Consider the following 23,263-nt stretch of genomic DNA (forward strand, 5'->3'; position numbering starts at 1 on the left):
ACTGATTTAATATATTCCTCATCCAAGTAAACACACCAGTTTTTAGAGGCATACTTGATTAGCATCATATCTGCTTTGTTGAATTATAAGTGCACACTTACGAGAATGAAAGGTTACAGGATTGGACAAGTAACATGTTTTTGAGAAGCTCAAATGTTAAGGAAAACAGTTAAGAAAATAGTGAAATCCTTGTCTCAACTTTATCAGTGATGGCATTTACACATGCAAAGACATCAAACTATCACAATAGATTTTCTGCATCTCAGCATCAATAAAACTTTGGGAAAGGCACTGAATGATTTAAATGAACATTTTACTGAATTACTGCCCCACCCCCAAATATTTAATTTGACAAATTCTTACTATTTTCTCATTGTCAGCAGAGAATCAAAAGTTTGAACAGAATTATAATCGATTTTATTTGAGTAAAAGCACAGAACTAAACGAAAGGTACAAATACAAATGAAATAAAAGCGATAGGTTGAGGAGCACCTTGATTCACAGTGATGAATGATTTGGTTTACAGATGTAGGAACAGATGACTACTGTTAAGCACACAGGATAAAATAACGGGACCGGTTTTGAATGAGTCGTGAGCGGAAGGTTAAAAAACCTCCCTGATTCTCGAGTCTAGAAGGTTGGTGAATGCATCTGCAGGTACAAGTAATATAGAGTGCAATGCAAGGGTTAGGTTGAAACTGAAGTGTTGTCTAGAGATTAAACCCAACTGTAGTCTTCTTTTTGCATCAAATCAAGAGTTTGGTTTAAACCAATGTTTTTTTTTTCTCTTTAAAGTTGGTAAGTAAGAAGTGCCAACAGTCTAGACCTGACATGAGTTTAGTGTCACCACAAACGGCTTCTTTTTTCACATTCATAAAACCATGCCAAATGTCTGATAGCATTTCATTTAATCTAGTGACCGTGTTTACCTATCCAAACATGTATGCCGGAGAAATGCAAACATTGTCGTTTGATGAAAACACAAAGATTTTCTTTTAGTCTTTCAAATAAATAAACATGCGTCTCTCCTTCGAATCTGCATTCTTGTTCAAGTGGCGAAGGCTGATAAAACAACAGAACAAGAGCTTCTAAACCAGCTGACCACCAGGGGAAGTCCGCTGACAAAGAGCTGGAGTTAAGACAAACATTCCACTTTTCGTTCGTTCGTGTTTTTTTCTTTTTTTTCTTCAAATCATCAGAAGTGCAAATGTAACAAAAAAAAGAAACGTAAAAAGGCATCCCATTGTTTTTGGTTTTAAGGCGGGCTACGTATAAGGAGGGGAAAGACCTCTGTTGCGACGAACACAAACATCTCAAACAAAATCCTGTGCTTTCCGTCATCGGGGGGTATTCTACCCTCTATTCCATCCATCCATCCACACATTAGTCAATCCCTCCGTCCTCGCATTCGTCCTATTTCAAGCGCTCGATGAGTTCCTGTGTGATTCCCAGGTCCCCCAGCTCCTGGACAGGCAGCTGGGGCAGATGAGGGAAGGCTTTCAGCAGGTTCTCCCAGCACAGTTCCAGTAAGCTAGGAACAGCCAGCCAGATCTTAAACAGGGAACCAGTCCTCTTGTTCTCGCGGATGTTGACCACACCGCCGTGGATGTACATACAGCCAGCCTTGACAGGAAGGAGACAACGTGAGTGAAATACAAAAGAAAAAAAGAGACAAACTGCGGTCATTTATTTTCAATGTCTCTTCTCAGCCTTGTTTTGGCGGTGTGGACATGAACATGAACAGGACATGAAGCTCACCGAAGTGGCAAGCTGGCAGAGAGAGCTTCATACGGGGGAACAAGAGAAACAGTTGGTACGACTGATGGAAGTGTAGGATGATGCTGACAGCTGAGACAAACCTCAGATCCATCATAAACCACCTTGTGTTTCCACAACTGATTTTCCACTATCGTTTTGAGTTACTAAACTAAAAGTACACCATGAATGAGTAGTACTGCAGTGCTACTCATCCCACAGGTGTCCTGTGTGGAGGAGCAGCCTGCTTACCGGGGTGACAGCAGCACAGTGGAAGTAGGCCGGCTCGGGCATGATCGCTGGAAGTCTGCTCCACTGGAACGTCTGTAGGTTGATCTTCCAAAGGTCGGCCAGGATCACCTCTCCATTGTAACCCCCGCAGATAAATACGTCTGAGAGAGAGAGAGACAGAGAGAAAGAGAGGAAGGGAGAGAGACAGAGAGAGAGAGAGAGAGAGAGGGGGAGAGAGAGAGACACACACGTAAATTATACAACATACGATATTAAGATTAGTTCAAAATGTTCTAAAAGGAAAGTCATTTTGAGGACCCTCACCATTCCTAATCTGCACACAGCTATGACATCTCCTAGGAGCAGGATATCCTGTGAAAATAAAGTAAGCACATTCTTTGAGCAGTTGGCTCGAATAAGCTGGCCTTGCATATACGTTTTCCATACAACAACTTCTACAGACCTATTTTATCATGAGGGTTAGTTCTGATCTCCTCCCAGGAATTAGTCTCCAGGTTGTAAGCATGTATCTGACCACAGGAAGAAGGAAACAGAAGTTGTTATGGCTTGCTACACCTAAATGATTTTGTGCACCATGTGACAAGCAAGGACTCAGATGATTGGTTAGTGCACCTTGTTGAGAGGGTAGGACATCCAGGAGGTTCCACCTCCCAAGATGTAGATCCTCTGTCCGTCATGCGCGATCTCGTGCCTGTACCTGTCACAGAAACGAGTACCGCTTACCCTCTCCTCTGTAGCCATCTTGGCAAAACAAACGCTTGTCATCTAACCTGTTTGATGTTGCCAGTTTTACCTTACCTTGTGTTCCAAAAAACTAACAAACCAAAAAACGTATACAGCCTAAACCAGGGTTCTCCAATACTGGTCCTCGAGGGCCGCTGTCCTGCATGTTCTAGATGTTTCCCTGCTCCAGCACACCCGAGTCAGCGAAACATCTCAAACATACGATAAACTTTATTGTCCCGCTCAGGGGGAATTGTATGCAGGACAGCTGCGGCCTTCGAGGACCAGGATTGGAGAACCCTGGACTAAACTAATCCAAACCCTCAAGGAAGTCAAGGGTACACTCACAGGAGAAAACATGGAGGACACCCAGGGGAGGAGCTGGTCAGGGAGGGATCCTGTCCTCCAGTGGCAGTTACACTGTCATATTCCGTCTAATTTGCTTGACCAAACTAACTGAAAGATTCCCATCTGAGTCCCAGCCTACCTCTCTTCAGGCAGGTCGTGCGAGGGGTTGTTAGGTTTGAGGTGAATCCACTCTCGGGTGGTCAGATCCAGCCTGTGCAGGTCTGTGCTGTAGATGTAGCCTGTCGTCCCTCCAAACACATACAGGAAGCCGTTTATGATGGCCATTGCCTGAGAGAATCACAAAGTAGAATTCAAGTTTAACTGTCAAAAAGATAGTCTGGACAATCAAAGAATTATTTCGCAATACTCTTCCATTCAAAATACATATTATTTATGGTTTATCCAGTGCCTTATATTATATACAAATATTGAGGGTATTTATAGTGCCTTTGTAGTCTAAAAAGGTAAGCTTGTAAACCAGCCAGAACACCAACGGTACGAAAACGTCAGTTAAGAAAGTCTAATCTATTTGGTTTAGGTTCAGCACCTGTCCATAGATTCTGTTAGGCTTCTTCCCTCTACAGTTGAGCAGCGACCACCGTTTATATTTAACGTTGCACACATGGACGTCGTTCCCGTTGCTTTCCCCGAAAGGAATCCCCGTACCTCCAAACACCAACAAATTGTTTCCATGTAAAACAGCTTAGAAGGGGAGATAAACAGAAACACAGCACTCAGAGTTACATACAAAACCAACATGCAGTTCCTTACACCAAATCGAGACAGCGTGGATGGCTCATCGTAACCATCTGTGGCACAAACCCCCATAGTTGTACCTGAAACCTCCAACCCCGGGTGCCTTTCCCTGGTAACCCTGGGTAGGCTCACCTGACATGGAGGCCAGCTCCGTGGGCATGTAGCCTTCTGTGCGCACCTGCTGCCAAGTGCCTGTGGCAAAGTGGTACCTCCACAGCTCTCTGAACAGCGGGTAGTCCTCGTTCTCCGAGCCCCCCGACTCGTCGTAGTTAGGGTTGTAGCCTCCGAACACGTACAGGTTAGTGTTGTCTGCCACACAGCGATGGCCACTCCGCGCAGGAGGTGTGCGATGGCCTGTGTGTGTGTGTGTGTGTGTGTGTGTGGTGTAGAGGGGGAAAACAGGGTGGGAGAATTTAGTACAAGAAAATTATATTTGTTCACACACTAAACACTGACACATAAGTGTTTTGCCCAACAAGCTTGGAACAACTTAGTGATGGTGGGTAATATAAATGTGACCACTGAGCTCTAATGAAATACAACTATAGACAGATAAGAGATAAATGTATTCGAAAACAAGTTATTTCACAGAGGAGGGAGAGAGGGCTTTACAAAGCCAGCAGTATGTCCTTGTCAGTGTAACTAAACACTTGTTTGCTCCATGTGCAAGCCTCAGATATGCTTTTGCTACACACACACACACTGAGATGAGACAAGAATGAAACTTATCATCTAAACAGCTTTTAGTTGGCTGTCAAACTGGGCATCTGTCAGAAGAGATAAAAGAGATGAGCTGAACTCTCTGATGAACCAATGGTTGGGTCAACGTGCCCTCATCATCTTTCCCCACCCTGTGCAAACCACAACACATTAACCTAATTAAATGAGAACTTAAAAGCCAGATTATGGGTCTGGCTGGGGTCCCATATCTACTCCCTAATCACCTAAGCCACTGTTTGCTGTATTCCTGATACACTTTTGTTCAGCTAGGCCCAAAACCATCTCCACATTTTCCTTCTTTTCCTGACCGATAGACAGCCTGGATTCGTCCTCTATGCAGGGACACAATGTGAGTCTGAAAGGCCTACTACAAATGAAGTTGTGTCCTTGGGCAAGACACTTCACCCTACTTGCCTCGGGGGGAATGTCCCTGTACTTACTGTAAGTCGCTCTGGATAAGAGCGTCTGCTAAATGACTAAAATGTAATGTAAATGTAATGTAATTCCTGAAGTGGTAAACCTTGAAAGACAACCAGAATCAATGATGTATCAATCAAGTGTTGCAGTGTCAACAGAATTTGTAGTCTTGTCCAGGCATGGGCAGAGGATACTCATGCAACAGAACTAGGATATAATACTTGTTATTATTCTGCATCTCCATCAGTGTCTCACACTAAAGGGAACTAGTGGTATGGTACTATAGTTACCAACTGCTATGGCGGTCTACTGCTATACTAAACTGCTGTTGTGTTGATATCACTTCAACACTACAGATTGACACTGCTTTAGCTTGGGAATGCTAGTATTATTTGACGAGGAATTTACCAGGAAAGCAGCTAAATTATGCGGCACAAACAAAAGCCATTATTTAGTTGCTGTGGTACGTGTGTGAAAAGGATTATAGCAAAGTACCTGATATTCCAGTTGCAGTTGTTCATGCAATGTTCTTCAAGTAAGCTACAAACACAACCTCATCAGTAGACCATTGCATGGCTCTCAAAAACGAAAAGCAACCAACTAGACTTATACCAAGGAAATAATTAGCTGAACATTTGTCTATTCCCTTCAGACATGTCTACCATTATGTAAGAGCATCACATGAATATTAAGGGAATCCATACGTATATGAAATGATGTGTATATGAACCCTTGTGACAGCCATGGACATTACTGCTACTGGTTCAAGCAGTGTGGTATGTGTTGATGGTCATTGGGATCTTTACAAGTACGACTTAAAAATATATACTAGTAGCAGCATTTCATTTTAATTAACATTCTCTTGTGTTGCACTAGGGCCCCACTGCTAACTAAATACGTTTCAAATATCACATCAATATACCGTAACTTAATAAATGATTCTAGCTAGCTAGAGGCTAGCTGTTAGTCGGCATTAGAAGAGAAGCTTATGAGAAAATAACCAGAAAACGAATAGCAGTTTAGCCTATTGCTAACGCCTGTCTAGATTTTCTATTGAAAGAACTGGAGAGAGGCAGGTGCTCTAGCGTTAGCAAGCTAAACTAGTTTACATGGCTACAGTAGTTAAGTGTCTTCGCTGTCTAGTTTTTCTTGCATTCCTTGCAAATCAGCGTTAATAAAAACCAGATGAGATAGAGCTAGCTAGTGTAGCGAACATTGACATTTGCTCGTTGCTTAATCGGTGAGACCGTACTGTTCAAACTAGCCCAGAACATTTAATGTAGTGAACTAGCAAGCTTGTCTAAAGACACGTTAGCATGCTAGCACAGCTAGCGTGGAATATGTCAAATGTTTTTGACTGACCTGCTGCTAGTCCTAGGGGAGGCCTCCCTGACAGTCTCTCGAATTTATTCAGCTGGTCCGAATTGCGAGCACCTTCAGCGGACGACATCATTTCCCCGATTCAAGTCAGTCGAATATGTTACATAAAACGGTGATTAAATCATTTGAGGAGCTGATAAAACATTACATTACAAATCATAACATCACATCTTGGTCAGGGAAGGCCATTCACAAACACTGCTGGCTAGCCTGTGCGTCACTGGCCAATCAGAGAGCTCCTTGTTAGATGCGCGTTGCAACTGTGAAAGTTATGGGGCGGGGCGGGGTGCATCAGCTAAAAGTGCTCACCTTTGGAGCAAAGGTTTTTGAACATGGTTCTATGTGTTTGGGAACATCAATATTTAATTTCACTCTTTTTTTGCTTCCATATTTCTCTTGCTGAGCTATTGAATATGTGTATGTTTTGGTTGTGTACTATATACAACTTTATTTCAACACAGGAGTAGCCGATCCGTAGTAAGGCTATACTTTTGGTCAAATTTAGCACCTGGGACACATCGACTTCATAATTGCCAGTTGACGTTGACTGTTCTTCACGGCCACTCCACCTGTTACAGCTGATACTTGAAAATCTTCAACCCCGTGAACACCCATGTGTACAGAGTAGACCCTATTTAAAGTGTTTGCTAAATAAATTACCGTAGTCATACACAAATATATACAAATGCTGTCAAGTTAAGTCTCTAAATTCTATAGTGGTGGAATCTAAATGCATTAATATGCTCCTTTACATATTTGATCAACGCCTTAAAACCTCCGGGTTACACGAAGAGGGCAAAGGGATGCATGCTAATTGCTTAGGTATGGTCAGTTGGAATAGCATTACCTGTCTGGCATAATAATACCGTGAAAAAAAACTGTCTGCGCCGTCTCCATAGTGGCCCCCACTACCTCCTCCCCAACCAGTGACCCATCATCACCTCCCCCTTGGTCTCCTGGGTGGTCGACTTCACAAAGTAGTTTTAATTTTCGTTTTAAAATTACATAATTTGACCCGGGGTATCTGTTTAAAAAAGCTTTGGAAGTAACTGGACATCGTTAATCGTCACTGTGCATGTTGAGCGGAACGGAACTAGACAGAATGTTAGTGCTTTTTAGGAGGGGGAACATCTTGAATTCCGAACCAATCATGGCGACTTTCGGTAGTCGTGGAAATCGTCTTGTCAATTCCAATAAACAATGTAAGTCTGTTTTTGCATCTCCAGAGAAAGTGCGTGAACTTCTCAACGAAGGTGTGGTGTCAGAAGAGAACCGATCAAATGGGTATGTTTTTCTTAAACGCGCTCATGCGGTTACTTTGATCAAAAAAGGGAGCTAGCGGCAGTTCACTCTACAGTACTTGGCTTGCTAGCCTTACCCTGCGAGTGGACTCACACTTTTTGATTACAAGCAAAGCGGTTTCTACTAACGGTTGACTGTTAGTTTACAGTACAAACATGATTAAGTAGGAATATATAACGTGATAAATTATTGGTAAATGTATTGGCTTTTTTTCTGATCACAATCTATTTTGAAAGATAATTGCACATGTATGTTACGTAATCTACACAGCACATTCTTGGAGGCTGGACACCAGAATAACAACTGAATGTCCACCTAATGCTAGCTACCACCATTGCCTTACAATGCCAACTAGGTCTGTAATAAGTGTGTAGTTTCAATACAGTTTTGCTTCTCTACAAATCACCGTTTTTCTTGATCTCACATGTGTCCACATGCAGGCGCACATGCCATGGTATCATTACACAAGGAAAAAGTGGGACACGATGTACAGATACAGATATTTTTTGAAAACGTGTTTCAGATATCGTAACTCTTATTAACAACGCAGTTACATATTTGTCTCATCTGTTTTTATCATTTAGAGTGAAGGGGAACTTGAATGCTGTGGAATCAAACGACATACCCAAAGTTCCTTTCGAAGCGGCCAACAAAGATGCATTTTTCAACCGAGTGGAGTCATATTCAATATCCTTTGATTATTTTATTGACTAGATAGGATAACGCTTAATAAGAGATAAAAGCGTCCAGTTGCACACAATTTAGATGTATTTTCTTTGGATTTTATGTTGCATGATTAAATAACACACAAATCGTTGCTTTGTCAAGGAGCATAGAACTGAATAGTTTTGTTCAAAACAATTCCTTAGCGTGAGCACTGTTTGAAATGGGCAGGAAAACCACACAGCCTTTCTCCACTGAGGTGTGCGAGCTATGGCTGGATTAATGTGGGTTGTGATATGCTTAAATGCTCCAGCTGCCAGGCATTTCTCTGTGCCTCGCTGCAACCAACACTGGACTTCTTGAAATGTGAGTTTGCTTTTGTAACTTTTTTTAAATTGTTATTACTGTCAAGAATTCTGTGCAAACCAAGTTTCAATAGTTGTCTGGAACAGTGTAGATAAACCCCTTGTCCCTCTCAATAGATGAGTCACGTATTGCAGAGATATCCAGGCAACTGCAGACACAGCATGAAAAGTTTTGTCCTTGGCCAGACTTCCCATGCCCAGGTAATAGCACAGACTTTCCTATCTCACACTATGTTTTATGTACTGCCTTGGATGTTAAACTCGTATGTGGTCGTTATCTGAGAACTGAAGTTACTTAGTGATTCACTGTCAGAGGAGAGTAATGCGGTTGTCCTAATGATTCAGACCGGTTTTGGCTGGTTCCGGCAAATGAGCCCTCGGTTCTTCTCAGTGCCTTCCTGGAGCGTTTCCAGAGCGCTTGTATCCTGGAACAGCAGCTGCCTGCCATGAGCCCTGAGCAACTCAAAAACATGGTAGGTGACGGCCATTTTGCCATAACATGAGGGAATACATTATGAAATGGAGAGGGTGGTATAAAAAAAAAATATATATATATATATGATAATAAAGTTACAATTAGTGCGAATAAGTTCACTCCCTGGTTCACTGCCAGGTTTGATGGGGGTTTGGTCTGGCTATGGCCGGATCTTTGATCAGCACTAATTTACACTTGACTTTTGTCCCTTTTGACAGTCTTTGACGGAGGATATCGTGAGTGTGCTTCTGCAGCTGATCGAAGAGGAACAGAAGAAGCTTGGCAGAACTCTAACATCTGAAACTTTGGCTGTCCAAGTCGCTGCCTGCATCGTTTCTCTGTGTGGCTGGGCTGCTAGGTTAGAAAACTACAAAAGCTAGACGCATATCACCTATCATTTCATACCGAGTGTGTGATCGGCATTATATGATTTCCTGTTTTTGGTTTCTGTAGCCCGACTCTGCATGCCATGAGCCTCCCCATGCTTGTGTGCTCCTACTGCATGCGCAAAGTGGGCCTGTGGAACTTCCACCAGATGGAGGGGTCATCGGGGGGAAGCGACAGCTCCGTCCCTAGCACTCCCACCAGGGTGCAGTCACCTACCCCGACCCATGTCCAGGACGCCCGTGGGGATAGGGGCACTCCCACCTCACCCTCCCCATCCTCCACCCCCAGCCGTATGAAGCTAAGGAGTCAGGACTCGACTCGCTCTGATCAGGTAGGCATCTTCACTCGGAGGTAGACTGGCTGGAGTGAGGTCGCATATTGGTAATTCCAAGGGCAATTCCTTTCGTGTGAAGCCCCTGAACATCTCAACTTTGTAGACGCACCTTGGCGAAGTACCATACACGTGCTGGATGTGTTTGTTGCAAACAGACCGAGGGTAGTCCGTCCCCCATGGTGGTCCGCACGCGGAGCAGAGATTCCCCCAGTCCGAGTGAAGAGTTGCCAAGCCCGTTGGCCCGTGGAAAGAAGCCTTCTGCTCGAGGCAGAGGGCAGGGAGAGGGCCCTGGCAGCCCCCAACACCACCCCAAACGCCTGCGCCTGTCTTCAGCCGGTGGCCCTGTAAGAGACCATCTCCCCCACTCCCTGTTCACACACGTGTTTGGTTGACATTTTAAAGGATGTCATTCCAACCATACTTTTCTATAGATATTCTGTAAAAAAATATTATTATTTTCAGTTCATGCACAAGTTATATGTACGTTTTATGTTATTGAGGATGTCCTTCTGACTGTACTTGTGGTTGTTGACTTGTTGAACCGGCCAACTTGGTGGTTAAAGCGTGCGTCATACTAGTAGCTAAAGTCTCCTTTTTGATGTTTTCTTGTTCCAGGAGGGGCCCCTGCAGAGGAATGTATTTGACCCACTGGCCCAGCACAGAGACTGGTGCCCCTGGGTGAACACAGGGAAAGAAAACAAGCCTGAGGACATTACCCTCCTAGACGGAGACGCGGAGGAGAACCAGCCGGGCTGGAAGGCTGCTCTCAACCTACTCCTGCCCATGAAGAAGACATCGGACGTTACAGGAAGAAGTCCATCCCAGGTTAGCACAAAACGCAGGGATCATAGACAATTGCAGGTCTGCTTTAGTGTAGTTGAACTACTAAGTATTTTTGTTTGCCAAATCAGGATGAGTGTTTTCTAACATGTTTGACATAGTGTCCACTCATATTGGTTTTACTGCTGAAATGACTTTAATCTGATGCTGAGCTATTGCTTGTAAATTGTGTTTTGGTGTGTCTAATCTTCAACTGTCTTTTCTCTCCAGGGTCCTCACGACAAGTCAAAAAGGGTGTTCGCTATATTTCGTCAGTGGCAGATATCCTCCCCATCTCAATAAGGGTTTTTCTTCTCTAGCTTCAACCCAGAGACAGAATCGCAGGAAAATGTTGATTTTAGTTCCTGGTGGTACGTGTTCATGTAGCACTGACAAGTGTCACTTCAGCGTACGTCTCCCATCTTTGTTTACAGTCAGAGGGAGGGTTGCAACTAAAGGAAATGTTTGTATCATAGCTCTATTTAGGACACCCATCCATGAACAGTGAAATAATTGTCACCCTATTGGGTTTGGAAGGCAAGATACCTTCATAGATAACGAGATTCACACAACATGCATGAATACGGAGGGGCATTATCAAGAGAAAGTGGGACATTAATTCCAACTGATCTCAGGCCACTGTGTACTCTCCCGGAAGACTACTTATCCCATCATGCAACACCCCTGACCGTGGTGGTTCTATGGAATATGAGGGATGAGGAGTCTCTGAAATATCCTTGTGGGAAAGAGCCAAATGGTTAAACTCTGGAAAAACAGTTGTGTTATCTTCAGATTGTGGAAAGGTCACAGGGAAATGTGAGATTCTACTTAAAATCAAGCTAAAGCTGTGAGGAAGTTTTTTGTGTCTTTGTCATTGTATCTAGGGATTTAAAACAAAATGTATATGAATTTGTGTTGCAAAGCAATTTTGCTGAAATCCGTTTTTATACTGCTGCCAGAAAACTGGTGCCAGTAATGACAAACAAAAAAAGGTTTTCATGCTGTTTGCATTTCTGAAGTGCTAAGGTGGGATAGTGTGGTTTCTTTTCATCATAGATGTCCTGCTAGGTAGAACAAATAATGTGCCATAGAAATCTTAAGAATGTTTTGGGATTAACCCAATTTGTTGTTCCATTGGCCTTTCTATGAACTAATCGCCAATGCAGCCTCTTCTACTGTGCATGCGCTTTCACTCTTAAGGATTTCCTAAGGGGTTTTAATAAAATGTTCTTTCCATAGCATTCTATCCAAGACTTCTTTTTTTCCCCAACTGCTGCATGCCAGAGGGCAACAGGTGGATTATGCAAGCGCTGAAAGGTGCTCTTCCCATTCTGAAACATCAAATTGTTGGACCGGGTGACCTCACAAAGCCAGAAGTATCTTTCTACAGCGGTATCCTAAACACATTTATTTTGTTCATGAGGATCCTGAAACGGGGACCACTGCGCTGCCCAGTGTTAAGTAAAACATTGGTATTGTAAAGACAACCCTTGAGGAATTTAAAATAAGGCTGTGCTCACTTTATAGACCTCCCTAAACTAGAGCAGAAGATGAATGAGGTTGGGCCTACTTTGGGTTCCTTTGGGACAGTCTTTTGCCTCTGCAGCGTTGCTGACCTTGTGACTAATGAGGTTGTGTGAGAGGCAGACAGAGAGATTGTGCTTGTTAAAGCTGCATGGCGGAAGGTATCACGTGGGAAAGGCTTCAGGCAACACATTAATATTTTCATTCTGTTTTTAACTCTTGACTAATGAAACATTAGTTTTTGCTTAAATGTCTTCATATACATTTATGTTGGCTCGGAATTACAATGAGGCTACACCATTACTATCTAAGTTTGGTGGTAAATAATTTGCAGCACCGAAGTTTTGTTGAGCATACATAAACACAGGTATTACAAAGACTATTTTTTAACTTATGGTCAGTCTATGAAGACTACAAACAGACAGTGGCCATTGATTTTTACGTATTTGTCCCACATATGTGACGACATTCGCGGAGGGATAGACCAGAACAGAGAGACAGACGTGAGAGAGAAAGTCGAGACAGAGGCACAGGGTTCCCGAAGAGACAGGGACTGGTGAACAACCAGTGGAAGTAGGAATTGCAGCAGTCACAGAAAGGTTTTCGTGGAGACATTTCATCGTTGACATTTGAGAAATCAAATGTTAACTTTCGGATAGGTCAACTAGCTAGAAATCTAGCGTTTAAGGTGCTATCCGTAAACTTCATTTGGGTATTCTACGGTGGAATACAGCAAATATGTCGTCTCCAAGTCCGGGTAAAAGGCGAATGGATACCGATGTGGTGAAATTGTATCCTTTCATAACATTAACAACGCTGAATATGAATAGGATTAAAGCATTTGTAGTTGAACTCGTTATTTGGCTGTTGTTAATCGTCTATCCTTGACAGCTAACCGTAGCTAGCTTGCTAACTAGCGTATTTCTAGCCAACTTAGCTAGCTATTGCAATAGTGTTATGGTAGTGACAATAATTGTATGAAGTCAAACATGCTATTTGACGAACGTAATTGTGTGTTTGTTACTTAAGGACTTCATGGATTCAGCTATCCTAAAGCCCCAGTTTCTGATGACGGGGTTTAGCTAGATAGCAGATCATTCTACAAAGGGGAATTGATGGCCTGCTACCGAAGGTTTTTGATATTTTGCTCGAGTGTTATTCGTCTTATCTGCATGCGCATTTATGACAAGGCATTTTACTGTATTTGAGTATTATGCTGCCCAAAGTAAAAAACGAAGTTATATTGTTCTGCGTGTTGTGAGGACATTCAGATCAACCCTTAGGTACATGTTGACACACTTCATTTGTTTACATAACGTCTACTCAATGAAATCGCTGCCATTGTGTATTCTTGCGTTTTCGAGACACAGCTGCAGAATCGTGTATTTTACACTGGTGTAACTAGAGCAACTTAAAGTAACCAGTGATCAAGCTGTTCTTATCTGATTATGTTAAATGGGCATTTCCGCATAATGCAACGTTCACCTTTTCGAAATAGACCCCTTTATCAACCACTAGCCAGCGTTTGGAATTGTATAGAGATTTTTCTAGAATTGTGTTTCTAATGATGCACCAGAAAAGTGTCAGGAACTGGTATTGTCTGTATTTAGCCTTCTATTAAAAGTTTTTAAAGGGTCAATACCTCGTGTGTTCCCCTTTGTCAAACCTTTTCTAGTTACCTTTGTTCTATTCAATTCCAGATGTTACATTCTTTGTACCTGTTAAACCAGTACAGAGGCCGTTTTTGTTATCATGATGCTGTTAAGACGAAGAAGTTTAACAATAGAGCGATGCAGAACACAAAATTGCACTTTGGCTAAATTGCAGGACCCATTTCTAATCTCCGCTATGTTCAAGAGCGAGAACATGTTGTTTTGTTTTTCGTCCTCTTGCAGTGGAAACTAGCTTAATGATTGGGTCGTCTGTTACTACCCGGAAACCTCATGAGGGTGGGACTTAGAACAGCTGATGGAATGACAGCAGTTCTTAGTCAAATATGGGTTAGAGGGTAGGCTGGTTTAAACAAACCAAGAACAAGACGGAGCCTTGACTCCAGCCAGCGAAACAAAAGCCAAGTGTGTTCTGAAGAAGTCGTTTTTACAAATTTAGAGAAACACCACTCCTCTATGTTATTTGGGAAAATCTGTTTTAAAAGTTCGTTTTTTGACTTATTTTAATAACTTGAAAAATAGACAGTTAAGATTCCCACCAGTGGTGTTATCTAACCCACCTATCCTGTTTGTTCAAACACCATACTTCTTTGTGTGCTTTTAAACAGTGGATCTTTCACTTCAACAAATTTAAGTTTGAAGTGTACAACATGCTAATATCCTAGCCAACTTGTCTGAATCTCAATCGTTTTGGCTTCCTCATAAAGTATGTTTGTGTCAATGGTGTTAGGAGGCCACAGTGCTTGTTGGAGCAGGTTTCTCTCCTCTTTTGCCTGCAGTCAATGGCAGCCATGATACTATGGTGAGCTCAGATGTAAAACCTTGGCTGCGAGGAAGGCAGAGTGTTAAACTGCAGGCCCCAACTGTCCTCTGAAGCTTTCCCTGTGACTGTTGAGAACAGGTTTACCAGACGACAACTGCTCACTTGCATACAAGGACCTGTGTGTGTGTGTGTGCGCGCACGCGCTTGTCCGTGTGTGTGTGTGTGTGTGTGTGTGTGTGTGTTTCTATGAGTGTTTCAGTATTTTAAGATGCACATGGCTAATGCTTGAAACGTATACATGGACCCATGCATGACTACACAGGTAGAGATAAAGGCTATGTAGATTCATTAATGAGTGGAGGAGCTGGGTGGTTTCCCTGTAAGTGTGTCCACAGCAGCTCTCGCTGCAGCACACAAGCTCCACTTTTCCATGTAACTAAGACTTGAAACTCATACCGGTTTAAGAGAGAACTTCTTATGGGCGGATACTGTAGTATGCACCAGATTAGTTTTCAACCGGGGCACCAGAGAGACTTAAAAAATTGAAACTCAACATGGGTTGTCAGATGGCTAAGCGGTTAGGGAATTGGACTAGTAATCTGAAGGTTGCCAGATCGATTCCCGGCCGTGGCAAATTACGTTGTGTCCTTGGGCAAGGCACTTCACTTCACCCTATTTGCCTCGGGGTGAATGTCCCTGTACTTACTGTAAGTCGCTCTGGATGAGAGCGTATGCTAAATGACTAAATGTAAATGTAAACATGTCAGATCTGTCAGAGGTTGAATGAAATAGGCTTCCCTTTGTCTTGTTCAGTGGGAACCCTAGTACCAGGCAACATGCAATTCTGTTAATATAGAGAATTGTGGAAAAAGTCAACAAGGTTAAAATCGTCACATTGTTATGCAAATTGAACAACAGTGTATTAATTTGTGATTTTCAGACCACTGTTGTTCTTTTGACACTTAAGGCTCATATTTTATCGTCTCCTCAGCTCTTCTCGATAACGTCAGTCCCCTATTCAAGTGGCAAGGTCTTTGTCTCGCCGCTTACAGGAGCTGTGACCCTCCTTCTCACTGCCGTGTCGGAGCATGGCTCGCGGTATACCGGTCCACAGCCTGTTGTTGGACAGCTGGACACTAGAATGCTGTGATAGGCCCCAGTGTGTACGCCGCTCTACAGTTTGAGGGGAAAAAAACGGACGCCCAGACTTGGCATTGGTTAGCTAACTGACGTTAGCTTTCCTTTTCTAATGAGAGGAAGACCCAAACCTCCGGCCCCTTTGTCTCTACAGATTATCGTGTTTCCTGTCGGATCAATGTGGAATGAACATCAGAATAATTTGTTTGTTGTTAAATTATTTTCATGTTTCTGTATCTAAGACTGCAGCAGTTCCTGGGAAACAGCGGTCTTGATACTTGATACATTGTTGATATGCCTGTTTTGAGGGGTACAGGAGCGGGTGAGAGCCACGAGCCCCAGTCTATAATCCTGCTGCTTAGACCGTGGAGGCTTCCTGTACGCATGGCTGAGCCCCCTCAGAATAACAGATGGATCCCCAAGTTCCTGTCTTTGTCGTCGTCGTCCCCCCCGCCATGTGGAGGCTAGTGTTGTTGTTGCTGCATGTCCCCCATGGCTCCAGCCGTGTTCTCGAACGACCCAGAACAACATTGCTGGCAGGGTATTGAAGATACACTTACCGAAGTACACGGGGTGTGTGGAATTACGTTAGCTAAATCAGTGTTGTCCATTGCCAGGAATTTACGGTATCTTGAATGATTCTCTTTTCATGGTTCTGGGGATGTGTCTAGCTGTTTAGCCTAGATTTGGGCTGAACAGCACAGAGAGTGATGGTTTACAGTTAATCAGTCCTATTCACACCTCATAATTGACTATCTAGTGATACAGTTCCTAGTGGCACTCTGGATCCTAGGCAGCTGTGTGTGTGTGTGTGTGTGTGTGTGTGTGTGTGTGTGTGTGTGTGTGTGTGTGTGTGTGTGTGTGCTAGAGAGAGAATGTTGTTGACTTTTTACTCTAGACTATGACCTAGCTACAGTGATATTTGCACATGATTTCAAAGTCTTGATTTCCCTTCTAAACAAAATCCACCAACAAGGATTCTTGCCTGATTGGAAAGTTTAAATTTCTAATTTATTTTACCAGCCCTCATTAAGCAATTTTCCCATTCTTAAATGTTCCTGTAACAAGCAGCCAGGCTGGTCAGCAGTATCTGGTTTATCTAGGATTATACACACAATGCAGAAATGTTCTGTAAATAGACTGTTGATGTTGTGAAGGGGGAGGAGTCGCCATGGGAGTCATTATGAACGTGGAGGGTGGGATTTCACCCAGGAGAGGAGACAAAGAACTCGAGAGACTTCCTCTGTGGAGAAGAGAGAGCTTGTTTGTTCTGCTCTGCCCCAATGCTCTCTAGCTGCTGTGGGAACCTTGTCCTCACTGCACAGTTAAAGCTACAGGTATCCACAGGCTCGGCTCCAAGGTGTGTTGGTGATGAGGGAGGGGGGGGGTTGTAGTCGTCCCTTGTTTCTGTTTTAGGTTTTAGGGTGTTTCTGTTTTAGGTTTTAGAGTGTTTCTGTTTTAGGTTTTAGAGTGTTTCTGTTTTAGGTTTTAGGGTGTTTCTGTTTTAGGTTTCAGGGTGTTTCTGTTCTAGGTTTTGCGGGGAGTGTTTCCCCATGGGTTAGTGTTTCCCCAGGGGTGAGTGCAGAAGCTGTGTTTGGTGCAGGTGGCTGGGGCAGTTTCAGTTCCCCTTGGCTTGGTGTGTCACTGGGTACACCTGGTTAAAGGAGGTAGAGAAAGAGCACGCTAGAGAAAAACTGCTAGCTAGGCCCCCATGCTTTTCTATAGCTGGCAAACAAGCAATACTAGTAAAACAGTTCACATAGTGCCAGCAGCTAGGTCTGTTTGTTTTGCCCTGCACATTTTGCAGTCCCCACTCTCTCAACCTTATGTTTGACCGACTATTACTCTATCACAGAATTTTAATCGGGGAGGGAAAAAAAGAAGCATTCTGGTCTTTGAACAGCCTTCTTTTTTTTTTCTTGTTGTTGTTGCACCTTTCATTATTCATAAACAGAGATGTGTGTTTTCCTGGAGGATTTTACTTCCATTGATGTGTAAAACATGTTGAGGTTCTCTGTTTGCTCATGCGTCATTCCACACTCATCGCATCAGTATTCCACCAGCACCCCAACACCAGCCCCTCTCAGAACAGCAAGACTACTGTAGTCTTGCTGTTGTTCAATAACACTTGGGAATTGGGAAGCTAATGCCAGCTGACAAGTGGGTTGAGTTTGTAAGAGCCTGTCATTTGCCCAGGCCATGAAATCTGATGTAATTAGCTTTAGCGCTGTTGAGGGTTGAGGGCTTAAGTTTGCATGAGGACGGAGACTGTGTTGCATCTCCCTGTGATATTTGGTTTGGCCCTTGGAGTCCCTTGGTGAACTTTCATACTGCAGAAAATAGCCTAGCCAGCGGGGCTGTGGAAAAGTGCCAACCTGATGTCATATCCTGTCCTTCAGATTAGACACCCTTCATGGTTTTCCAGTAGTTGTTAAGTGTGTTTGTTGTTATTGAGAAACGTGTCCAGGATCACTAAAGCCTACTTGTCTCATTGTTGTAGATAAGAAATAGGATGTTCTACATACAATATAATGAAGCCTGTGTGTGTGTGAGCATGTGTGTGTGTGAGCATGTGTGTGTGTGAGCATGTGTGTGTGTGAGCATGTGTGTGTGTGAGCATGTGTGTGTGTGAGCATGTGTGTGTGTGAGCATGTGTATGTGTGAGCATGTGTGTGTGTGAGCATGTGTGTGTGTGAGCATGTGTGTGTGTGAGCATGTGTGTGTGTGGGCATGTGTGCCTGGTACAGTGTTGGATCAGGACTGTGACAGTGGAATAGTGAAGCAGCCTAGGTTGACCCCTCCCCCCCTCCCCTATGAGCGACAGGAAGAGGAAGGGGGAACAGCTGGTGGAGCCTCCGTCCTATTGCTCCACCTGCAATCACTTATCAGGCATGGTCAGCCAGAGCCCCACAGCCCTGGAGACATAAGCCAGAACCAGAGAGGAGAGGAGAGGGAGCCAGAACCAGGGAGGAGAGGAGAGGGAGCCAGAACCAGGGAGGAGAGGAGAGGGAGCCAGAACCAGAGAGGAGAGGGAGCCAGAACCAGAGAGGAGAGGAGAGGGAGCCAGAACCAGGGAGGAGAGAGAGGGAGCCAGAACCAGGGAGGAGAGAGAGGGAGCCAGAACCAGAGAGGAGAGGAGAGGGAGCCAGGAGAGGAGAGGAGAGGAGAGGAGAGGAGAGGAGAGGAGAGGAGAGGAGAGGAGAGGAGAGGAGAGGAGAGGAGAGGAGAGGAGAGGAGAGGAGAGGAGAGGAGAGGGAGCCAGAACCAGAGAGAAGAGGAGAGGGAGCCAGAACCAGGGAGGAGAGGGAGCCAGAACCAGAGAGGAGAGGAGAGGGAGATGTTTAGGAACCAGACCCGGCAGAGGAAAGGTGGCAGGAGGCCGGCTCGTCTACGAGTCCCTCTCTTCAGTCCCTCTGATGACAGGATATATAAATAACCTAGACTAATTAGGTTGCACTTTTTGGGGGGAAACCTCCCTATTTTTCTTGCCAGTTTGTCTTCTCTTAAAGAACTGTTGTGTGTGTGTGTGTGTGTGTGTATGGTTATTAAATGTTCTGTAGGGAAGAACAGTACAGGCCATTACAGATTACTAGAACAGCATCTAATCCCTTGGTAAACAGAAGCTAAACGCCTTAAGGCTTTGTAAGTAAGGTACTGCCTGGTATGGGCCTGTTTTCCCCTCTCCTGTTACCCAGTAACCCTAAGGGGCAGAGCTAAGCGGCTATCTTAGCACCTGAAGGTTATTTCTCCCAACGAGACCAGTGAATTAGAACTGACAGGTTTATTTCATGTCGTTCACTGTGTTTGTCATCCGCTTTTGTTACTGTGGCTATGAAAAGCCTTAGTTAGGCTGAAGGCATCTGTCGCTATAGTGAGACAAGGGGACCATGTATCCCATGAAAGAGCTGTTCTAGGATAGGCTACTACCACAGGCCTAGTAGCTTGCTCTTCTCAAAGGCTAGTAGTTAGTTCTCCCCCCCCCCCCCCCCCCCCCCCCCCCCACACACACATTTTCTTGTAGCTTTCTCAAAGACACTGTGAACATGGTGGGGCCTCTAGTCAAGGAGAGCAGTAGAAAAGAGGTAGGAGAGAGAGAGAAAGTGAGAGGGAGGGGGTTGGGGGGTACATTTTTGTGACGGGTGCAACAGATGTAACCCCTCTCGCCCATCCTCAGAATGCTTGCTTCGCTTCCCGTGCCCTCGGACTCTGGAACTCGGCGCACGTTTGTGTGGGTTGTCATACACATTATATGAATCGATCCTTACTCCTAATCTAAACTCGAGTTGGTAAAGGATTCAGGGCAGTGTAGTGTCACAGCAGGTATCCCACACCAGTGAAACATTCCTACTGAGAATGAAAGATTAAGGATTCTAGGTGTATTCATTCCCAGGTGCTGTCTTGGACAGTGGACCAATAAGTGAGTCTGTTTGTTGGCTGTCACCCTCAGGTGGGTACGGGAGGGTTAACGTGACCAGGCTCAGCCATGGCCGCCCCAGGCATGTCAATAACCCCCACCACCAGAGAGAACCACCTGGGTATTTTGTGTCCGATCATCGCTAACATCACATACTGTATTCTGTCAACGCACGCACGGGATGTGTGAACGTGCCCCGCGGTCCGCTCTGGTGATGTCATTTAGATCCCTGGATCTGCCGTGTGGCTAAGTCAGCATTTGCTCGGCTGTATTCCCGTTCTGCCTCTATGTCCTTGTGTCCCTGCCTCTTGTGTCCCTGTGTCCCTGACTCTCTTTCCTGTGTGTCTGACTCTCTTTCTCATTACTGCTTCACCTCCCTGCCTCGCTTTCACGCTACCTCACTAATATCTCTGCCTTTCTTTCTCATTCACTACTGTTTGTATGTTCTCTCCGGTCTCTTTTCCTGTCTCTTTATTTGTCCCTGAGAGCAAGCCTGTTTTCATGATTCAGACTAGTGTTGTATCTAAAGAGGTTTGACTTTAAGGTCAAGGATTTAGAAGTCAGTGTACACCATGAAAAGAAAATTAGATGTTGTGTTGCAAGGCATGTTCCTTTAGCCTGACCCTCCTGTGTGTGGGAGTTGGAGCATTTTAAAATGTTTTTTTTGTTGTTTTGTTTCTATAGTCCAATTTAGCGTGTGTTTTTTTTACCATACCAGCCACAGTCATATCAAGACTGTGTCCATGAGGAGAGATCTTGTTGTTGCTGAGTTATAATTTGGTGCTGGGTCAGACAGGGACAGTTAAACTGGCCAGAGGGTAGACAGACTGAGTAACAGGCACATGGGGATAGAACACTCGGGGATAGAACACTCGGGGATAGAACACTCGGGGATAGAACACTCGGGGATAGAACACCACACCAGAGTCAACAGTTTACCAGAGCCATCGGCTTCCGCCCAGGATGAGGGTTGACTAGGTTTTGTCTTGTAGCTAAGGCATTGATTGGGCTCCTGGGCCTCAGATTATTTATGCGTGCATAGAGGAATATTGACCTGATGGTCCCCTGCAGATTATGATAATCCCAGGTGAAGGGACGGGGAGGGGGGGGGGGGGACTCATGGGGGTTTCCTCACAGCAAAGCCATAGAGTGGCACTATTATCCGCCGGTATTAAAGCCAAACCAGAATGTGAATGCTTCACATCTATCAAAGAGAGAACTTTTGCACTTGCTGCTAAACTGGCATGGACATACTTCAACATTTGGGCTAGCTTTCATTGGAGGATCTTCTAGAAGCAGATTGGATAGTTTCTAGTCAGATGGCCGAAGATGGTCTGAATATGTGCGAGTGGACAATGTTCCAAGCCGTGTGACTGCCAGTGACAGCCTTCTTATCTGCTCTACATGTCTCTGTTGTAATCAGCTGTTAAGGGCAGGCAGCCAGGGAGCGTTTCATACACTTTCTCACATCGTTTAATATCAGTCAATAAAACGTTAGTTTATGATTATAGCCTCTTAGCCCCTTCTCTGGTGACAGGAGAGCACTGGCTCACGCTTTCTGTCCCCCCCGCCCCCCACACACACACACACACACACACAGTATTGTCCCTTTTGTTATACACACACACACACAGGACTGTCCCTCTGCTACACACACCCACCCACCACACACACATTGACTGACACCAATGAATTTTCTGGTGAGGAGGGCTACACCTTCCTGGGCCGTCTAGATAAACCAGTGGGTTGGACAGTAAAACTGCCCCGCCCCCGTGAGGAACGATGAGGGCTGAACATGAGGACATGATTCCATCAACACTGGGTTCCTTTCACGCTTTACAGACTGACAGGATGGGGAACACACAGTGTTTACATTCTGTCTCCTCGCTTTTCTCTCCGGCCAAGGGCCTGTTTTAGCATTGCGTGTGTGTGTACGCATGTTGTGTGTGTGTGCATGTTTATGTGTGTAGTAATGTGTGTTTGGTGTTTGTGTGTAGTTATAAGTGTGTGTGTGTGTGCTCTCGCAGGTGTTATGTGATAGCACAGCAGGCTCTCCCCTACAGGGCTCTCCCACGTCTCTGCGTGCAGGTCTGGTGTTGGCAGGCTGCTCTGCTCCCCGAGAGCCTAGAAGCCTCTCTCACTCAGCTGCCTGGCTCAACATGGCTGCTCCCAGCTAGCCTGCTAGCCTGCCGTGCCACTGTTGGGCTCTTCTGCTGAATCAACTCCATTAATAACCCCAACCCCCTCCCTCCTCTCCCTCTTTTCTCCTGCTGCCCTTCGCTATGTACTCAGCCTCCTGGGCAATCTCCCAACGCATTCACATTCACCATCCCCCTCTGCTCAAGGACTCCTCCTGCCCCCCAGAACCACGGGTGATGGGCTTCTGTGCTGGTGCGTTCCCCCACACACACACACACACACACACGTACGAGCGATAAAGGCAGCCGCACACTGAGCCATGCAATTCGTCCCCTAAGCCCTTCCATCGGTAGAGCACGCACGAGAACACGCACGGTGGCATGTTACCTCTTTTGAACGTGTGTTCTTCTAGTTCTGTACATTTCGTATGCATGCATGCCCCAGACGCAATCCACAACAAATCCACTGAATTACTAAATATGACTCGATTTTTGTCAGTCTCTATCTCGGAGACTTAAGGATCAAAATGGCTTCCTTGACTGTGTGTGGTAAAGCTGCGGAACCTCACAGACTGACGGCACACTTCCTGGGTGAAGCAGGAGCCTCAGTCTGGCCTTGCAGATTCTCTGAAAGCTTAAAATAACCTCTCGTTTGGTTTAACCCTTTGGGGGGGTCACCGTCACCGCTAATGGGATCCTCCTCTCGGTCAGGACGGTTGAGGGCGGCCAGCTGCTGTTGTTGTTGTGGATCAGAGAACACTTTCATAACCTTCCTTCCTCTCTATCTGCCTCCCTTCCTCATCCACTGCCTTTGATATCGCGCCCTCGGTTTCCTGCACTCTGTTTCTCAAGCCCTCTCCCTCTCTCTCTCTTTCTTTACGTTTGGTTGTTTTTTTTATGTCGTTCTCCCTCCTGTGCTAT

General features: G+C 44.8%; 2 protein-coding genes across 3 annotated transcripts; one reads left to right on the forward strand and one right to left on the reverse strand.

The window, feature by feature from the left end:
- Positions 1-78: 78 nt before the first annotated feature.
- On the reverse strand, positions 79-6,579 carry klhdc10 (kelch domain containing 10). The gene is made up of 9 exons (XM_047023113.1): positions 6,334-6,579; positions 3,967-4,188; positions 3,626-3,780; positions 3,218-3,366; positions 2,620-2,704; positions 2,450-2,516; positions 2,311-2,358; positions 2,008-2,147; positions 79-1,623 (listed from the first exon to the last, which is right to left on the reverse strand). Exons 1-9 carry the CDS (start codon positions 6,422-6,424, stop codon positions 1,414-1,416), a joined length of 1,167 nt encoding a protein of 388 aa, XP_046879069.1. The 5' UTR covers positions 6,425-6,579; the 3' UTR covers positions 79-1,413.
- Positions 6,580-7,303: 724 nt separating this feature from the next.
- zc3hc1 (zinc finger, C3HC-type containing 1) lies at positions 7,304-11,949 on the forward strand. 2 transcript variants are annotated; one of them, XM_047023109.1, is made up of 10 exons: positions 7,304-7,635; positions 8,238-8,340; positions 8,532-8,682; positions 8,799-8,882; positions 9,027-9,154; positions 9,375-9,514; positions 9,610-9,874; positions 10,033-10,221; positions 10,493-10,702; positions 10,928-11,949. In XM_047023109.1, exons 1-10 carry the CDS (start codon positions 7,427-7,429, stop codon positions 10,997-10,999), a joined length of 1,551 nt encoding a protein of 516 aa, XP_046879065.1. In that variant the 5' UTR covers positions 7,304-7,426; the 3' UTR covers positions 11,000-11,949. The 2 variants fall into 2 exon arrangements, with proteins under 2 accessions (XP_046879065.1, XP_046879068.1); XM_047023112.1 differs by having other exon boundaries at positions 7,305-7,553.
- Positions 11,950-23,263: the final 11,314 nt, after the last annotated feature.

Source organism: Hypomesus transpacificus, chromosome 7, assembly GCF_021917145.1.
Source record: "Hypomesus transpacificus isolate Combined female chromosome 7, fHypTra1, whole genome shotgun sequence".
In the NCBI taxonomy this organism is placed as follows: Eukaryota; Metazoa; Chordata; class Actinopteri; order Osmeriformes; family Osmeridae; genus Hypomesus; species Hypomesus transpacificus.

Coding starts and splice junctions, on each gene's coding strand:
- klhdc10 (XM_047023113.1), bottom strand. CDS start 6,424: ATGATGTCGTCCGCTGAAGGTGCTCGCAATTCGGACCAGCTGAATAAA. Junction 4,189..6,333: donor TCCCCTAGGACTAGCAGCAG/GTCAGTCAAAAA, acceptor ACACACACACAG/GCCATCGCACACCTCCTGCG. Junction 2,148..2,310: donor CTGTGTGCAGATTAGGAATG/GTGAGGGTCCTC, acceptor TCTCTCTCTCAG/ACGTATTTATCTGCGGGGGT.
- zc3hc1 (XM_047023109.1), top strand. CDS start 7,427: ATGTTGAGCGGAACGGAACTAGACAGAATGTTAGTGCTTTTTAGGAGG. Junction 9,155..9,374: donor CTGAGCAACTCAAAAACATG/GTAGGTGACGGC, acceptor CCCTTTTGACAG/TCTTTGACGGAGGATATCGT. Junction 9,515..9,609: donor CTGTGTGGCTGGGCTGCTAG/GTTAGAAAACTA, acceptor TGGTTTCTGTAG/CCCGACTCTGCATGCCATGA.